Here is a 5067-nt window from a genome sequence, read left to right as displayed (position 1 = left end):
TTTTTTTTTTTTTTTTTTTTAATTTTTTTTTATAGAATCACCCTACGTTTCAATTAGGTGAGAATTTAATAACATCCCACTGAACTATGCCTTGTAGCAGATGAAGGCACAAGCCACCGGCACCTGGAGTGCAGCCATTGAAATAGAATCACACCCTGGCCCAAAGTAGGGCCGAGCTACAGGGGAAGGACTGGAAAACAGAGCCAAAGCAGACTGAAGCCATAGGAACAAGTCGGTGGGTGGTACGAGGAGGTAGATAACCCCTGCCCCAAGCTGCACCTCACGCTTTTGCTGTGGACCTCCCGTTCCACCCCCACTCCTTTTTACCAGGGCCATTTGGACGCAGAGCAGTACTTCTTGGAGTGGCTGGAGATTTTTACTCCACCCGACTGACACTGCTGTGGGACACACGTGGTGGCACAAGGCTGCGGGACACATGTGGTGACACATTGCTGTGGCACGCACTTGGTAACACATGGCTGTGGGACACACTTGGTGGCACACTGCTGTGGGACACACTTGGTGGCACATGGCTGTGGCACACACTTGGTCACACACTGCTGTGGGACACACTTGGTGGCACACTGCTGCGGGACACACTTGGTCTCACACTGCTGCGGGACACACTTGGTGGCACACTGCTGCGGCACACACTTGGTGGCACACTGCTGCGGGACACACTTGGTCTCACATGGCTGTGGGACACACTTGGTGGCACATGGCTGTGGGACACACTTGGTCTCACACTGCTGTGGGACACACTTGGTGGCACACGGCTGTGGCACACACTTGGTCACACGCTGCTGTGGCGTCACACGCCGCTGTGGCACACACTTGGTGGCACACTGCTGTGGGACACACTTGGTGGCACACTGCTGTGGGACACACTTGGTCTCACACTGCTGCGGGACACACTTGGTCACACACCTGGTTGCACATTGCTGTGGGATGTATGTGGTAGCACACGGCTGCGGGGCACAAGAGGTCACAAACTGGTGCGAGACACACTTGGTGGCACACTGCTGCGGGACGCACGTGGTGACGCACCTGGTGGCACACTGCTGCTGCGGGGCATACGTGGTCACACACCGCTGCGGGACGCACTTGGTGGCACACTGCTGCTGTGGGACGCCCTTGGTCGGGTACGGCTGCTGTGGGACACACGTGGTGACACACCTGGTCGCACACTGCTGCTGGGGGACGCACTTGGTGGCACACTGCTGCTGGGGGGCGCAGGGGGTTGCACACTTGGTCACACACTGCTGCTGTGGCACGCACTTGGTCACACAGGGCTCCTGCGACACGGCCTTGGTGGCACACTGCTGCTGCGGCACGCAGGTTGTCACGCACCGAGTCACGCATGGCTGCTGTAGGATGTGCTGGGTCACACACTGCTGCTGCGGCACGCACTTGGTTGCACACTGCTGCTGCGGCACGCACTTGGTCACACACCGCTGTTGGGAGAAGCTGGAGGACATGATCTGCTGCCGGGGTGGGCAGGGGGTCACATACTGTGGGGTGCACAGCGTCGAGTGCCAGGTAGGCATTGGTGGGTGTCTGGCAGCGTACATCGGGGGCCACGGGATGTGGATGGGCTCCTGGCGGACTGGAGGGAGGCACTGCTGTAGGTAGCACGACATCTCGGTGAGGCTTTGGCAGGACTGGAACCAAGACGTGAGAAAGCAGAGCCTTTAGCCAGGTCCCCGGCCGAGCTTCTCGCGGTCCCGCTGCTGCCTGTGCCACTTCACAGGGTGCCAGGGACACCGCCCGCCTATGCCACGGCCTCAAAACCACGCCAGCACCACCCAAGCCATTGTTTTTAACTCTGAAACACAGCACTAAGTCAAACAGTGGGGGAATTCAGAGGCACCTACCACTAAATAACTCCCCAGGCTGCAACTCCCTCCCCATCACCTGGACCTCCATAGGGGAAAACGGAGGTCAGCAGCGGAATGGCTGATCTCAGAGCTGCCTTTCAACCATTCAATCCAGTTTTCCCCTCCCGCTTTTGGTTGGCGACTGACCTCTTGCTACTGCATCACGAAAAAAGCCCAAGCCAGGAAACAACCTTGAACCTCTGGCCACATCTGCCACAGCAGGAGAGGCAAAGGGCGCCCAAGGCGCCGCTGCTCGGCAATGCCGGCACACCGCGGGCGGGCAGAGGTTCACAGCTCTGTCCCAACATCACAAAGTTCGTGCTCATTAGGGAACCAAAGCCAATTAAAGGGTAGCGACACCACAGCCGAACACAAACCTGCTTGCAGCTCTTCTAGCATTATGCACCCTGACGCACCGAAGCTGCTCGGGCTGCTGTCAGGCACCCTCGAAAGCAAACAACAAGAGCAGCACCCCAACCGCCGCCAACAACCTGTCCTCATGTTTTTCAGGAGAGCCTCTTGGACTCAGACGCCCAGCTGGAGACTCCGTAAGCAATTCCAACGCAGCGGTTCCGACCGGCTCGTTTTACAAAGTTCCCATAGAGCATTTGTTATACGTAAAAAAAAACCCAGAAATAAATCTGCAGTCCAGCAGCTGCAGCGGCTCAGCGCAAACTGGACTTACCCAGCTCCCCGGTGAGAAGAGCTTCGTGATGTGACCAGTGAGCCTGAAGAGAAGGAGAGCTTTTATATAGCTACTAAACGTGCCTCGAAGGCATGAGGTGCCCACGACATATCCTATTAGCTCCTATGCAAAAGCTGGCCTGTGTGCAAGGCTCGCCGTGACTAGCAGCAGTGTACTCATCCCCGAGGATGAGTAGTTGAACGTCAGCTCCCCATCGTAAGAGTAATTACCTTTTGTATGTTCCTGCCTGGCATGGTAAGACTGAATGGTATTTGGAGAGGCCAGGCAGCAGTGGCATCCCCTGCTCCGGGGGGTTTGCAGGGCAGAAGTTCACCCGATAAGGCGTTTTTATGGCTTTTTAGTGGTCTCACAGTCCCTGGAAATGTCCTGGTGGTCCCCAGAAATGGGGCCAGCCCATCACTTGGCCTCTTTCTGCACACGCATGGCGTTGCCTTCGTGCCGTGAGACCCTTCCATGTCCTTCTCCCAGTCCCTGGTTAGAGCTGGCAGCGCTTCCCATCTGCCCTCTAACGCCCAGCAGCTGGGGCGGGCTGTGCATACAGGGGTGGGTTGTGCATATGGGGGGTGGATTGTGCATATGGGGGGCAATTTGTGCATACAGGGGGGCGGGTTGTGCATACAGGGGCGGGTTGTGCATATGGGGGGTGGATTGTGCATATGGGGGGCAATTTGTGCATACAGGGGGGCGGGTTGTGCATACAGGGGCGGGTTGTGCATATGGGGGGTGGATTGTGCATATGGGGGGCAATTTGTGCATACAGGGGGGCGGGTTGTGCATACAGGGGCGGGTTGTGCATATGGGGGGTGGATTGTGCATATGGGGGGCAATTTGTGCATACAGGGGGGCGGGTTGTGCATACAGGGGCGGGTTGTGCATATGGGGGGTGGATTGTGCATATGGGGGGCAATTTGTGCATACAGGGGGGCGGGTTGTGCATACAGGGGCGGGTTGTGCATATGGGGGGTGGATTGTGCATATGGGGGGCAATTTGTGCATACAGGGGGGCGGGTTGTGCATACAGGGGCGGGTTGTGCATATGGGGGGTGGATTGTGCATATGGGGGGCAATTTGTGCATACAGGGGGGCGGGTTGTGCATACAGGGGCGGGTTGTGCATATGGGGGGTGGATTGTGCATATGGGGGGCAATTTGTGCATACAGGGGGGCGGGTTGTGCATACAGGGGCGGGTTGTGCATATGGGGGGTGGATTGTGCATATGGGGGGCAATTTGTGCATACAGGGGGGCGGGTTGTGCATACAGGGGCGGGTTGTGCATATGGGGGGTGGATTGTGCATATGGGGGGCAATTTGTGCATACAGGGGGGCGGGTTGTGCATACAGGGGCGGGTTGTGCATATGGGGGGTGGATTGTGCATATGGGGGGCAATTTGTGCATACAGGGGGGCGGGTTGTGCATACAGGGGCGGGTTGTGCATATGGGGGGTGGATTGTGCATATGGGGGGCAATTTGTGCATACAGGGGGGCGGGTTGTGCATACAGGGGCGGGTTGTGCATATGGGGGGTGGATTGTGCATATGGGGGGCAATTTGTGCATACAGGGGGGCGGGTTGTGCATACAGGGGCGGGTTGTGCATATGGGGGGTGGATTGTGCATATGGGGGGCAATTTGTGCATACAGGGGGGCGGGTTGTGCATACAGGGGCGGGTTGTGCATATGGGGGGTGGATTGTGCATATGGGGGGCAATTTGTGCATACAGGGGGGCGGGTTGTGCATACAGGGGCGGGTTGTGCATATGGGGGGTGGATTGTGCATATGGGGGGCAATTTGTGCATACAGGGGGGCGGGTTGTGCATACAGGGGCGGGTTGTGCATATGGGGGGTGGATTGTGCATATGGGGGGCAATTTGTGCATACAGGGGGGCGGGTTGTGCATACAGGGGCGGGTTGTGCATATGGGGGGTGGATTGTGCATATGGGGGGCAATTTGTGCATACAGGGGGGCGGGTTGTGCATACAGGGGCGGGTTGTGCATATGGGGGGTGGGTTGTGCATGCCGGCTGGACAGGGGGCACCACCTCCTAGCAAAGTTCAAATCACCCCCTTGGGTGGGCTCAGTTCCTCATCCACAGAGCACTTCATTTTTTAGCTCACATAGCTCTGGGGAGCACCTGGTTGGTGTCCCGATGCTCCCGTGATCCCAACACAATCACCTGTTATCAGAGCAATGGGAATACGCCATCCAGTGACTCTCAGATGAGCGGAAAAGATGAGCTACAGTCACGTTTGATTGCAGCTCTTGCCCAACAAGCTCACCTGTCAGAGCTATGACCGGCAACACCACGGGCCACAAAAAGCACCAGGAGCAGATGAACTTCCTCCAGTCCCGCAGGTGACTTTCTCAGTGAGTCAACTTCTTATCGCATGCTGCGCCCGGATTAAAGAAATTAGGTAGAAAAACGGGGAAATTAATTTTTTGAAGCCACTGAAGATCTAATCAATGCTTTCATGTGTATGTCACCA

The 5067-nt window shown here is 57.0% G+C and overlaps 1 protein-coding gene across 1 annotated transcript; it reads right to left on the bottom strand.

Annotated features, from left to right (window-relative positions):
• Positions 1 to 323: 323 nt before the first annotated feature.
• LOC104129773 (keratin-associated protein 10-7-like) lies at positions 324 to 2816 on the bottom strand. Its single transcript, XM_009642737.2, has 2 exons — positions 2793 to 2816; positions 324 to 1661 (listed from the first exon to the last, which is right to left on the bottom strand). The coding sequence occupies exons 1-2, from the start codon at positions 2814 to 2816 to the stop codon at positions 324 to 326; spliced, it is 1362 nt and encodes a 453-aa protein (XP_009641032.2).
• Positions 2817 to 5067: the final 2251 nt, after the last annotated feature.

Source organism: Egretta garzetta, unplaced genomic scaffold (assembly GCF_000687185.1).
Source record: "Egretta garzetta isolate BGI_Z169 unplaced genomic scaffold, ASM68718v1 scaffold487, whole genome shotgun sequence".
In the NCBI taxonomy this organism is placed as follows: domain Eukaryota; kingdom Metazoa; phylum Chordata; class Aves; order Pelecaniformes; family Ardeidae; genus Egretta; species Egretta garzetta.
The sequence above is the reverse complement of the archived record's forward strand: the minus strand, read 5'-3'. Positions and strand labels throughout refer to the sequence as shown.

What these genes read in the sequence shown, in the direction of transcription:
- LOC104129773 (XM_009642737.2), bottom strand. Translation starts at nt 2,816, where the DNA reads ATGCCAGGCAGGAACATACAAAAG. An exon ending in CAGGCAGGAACATACAAAAG is followed by an intron (nt 1,662 to 2,792) that starts GTAATTACTCTT and finishes TCTTGGTTCCAG; the next exon opens with TCCTGCCAAAGCCTCACCGA.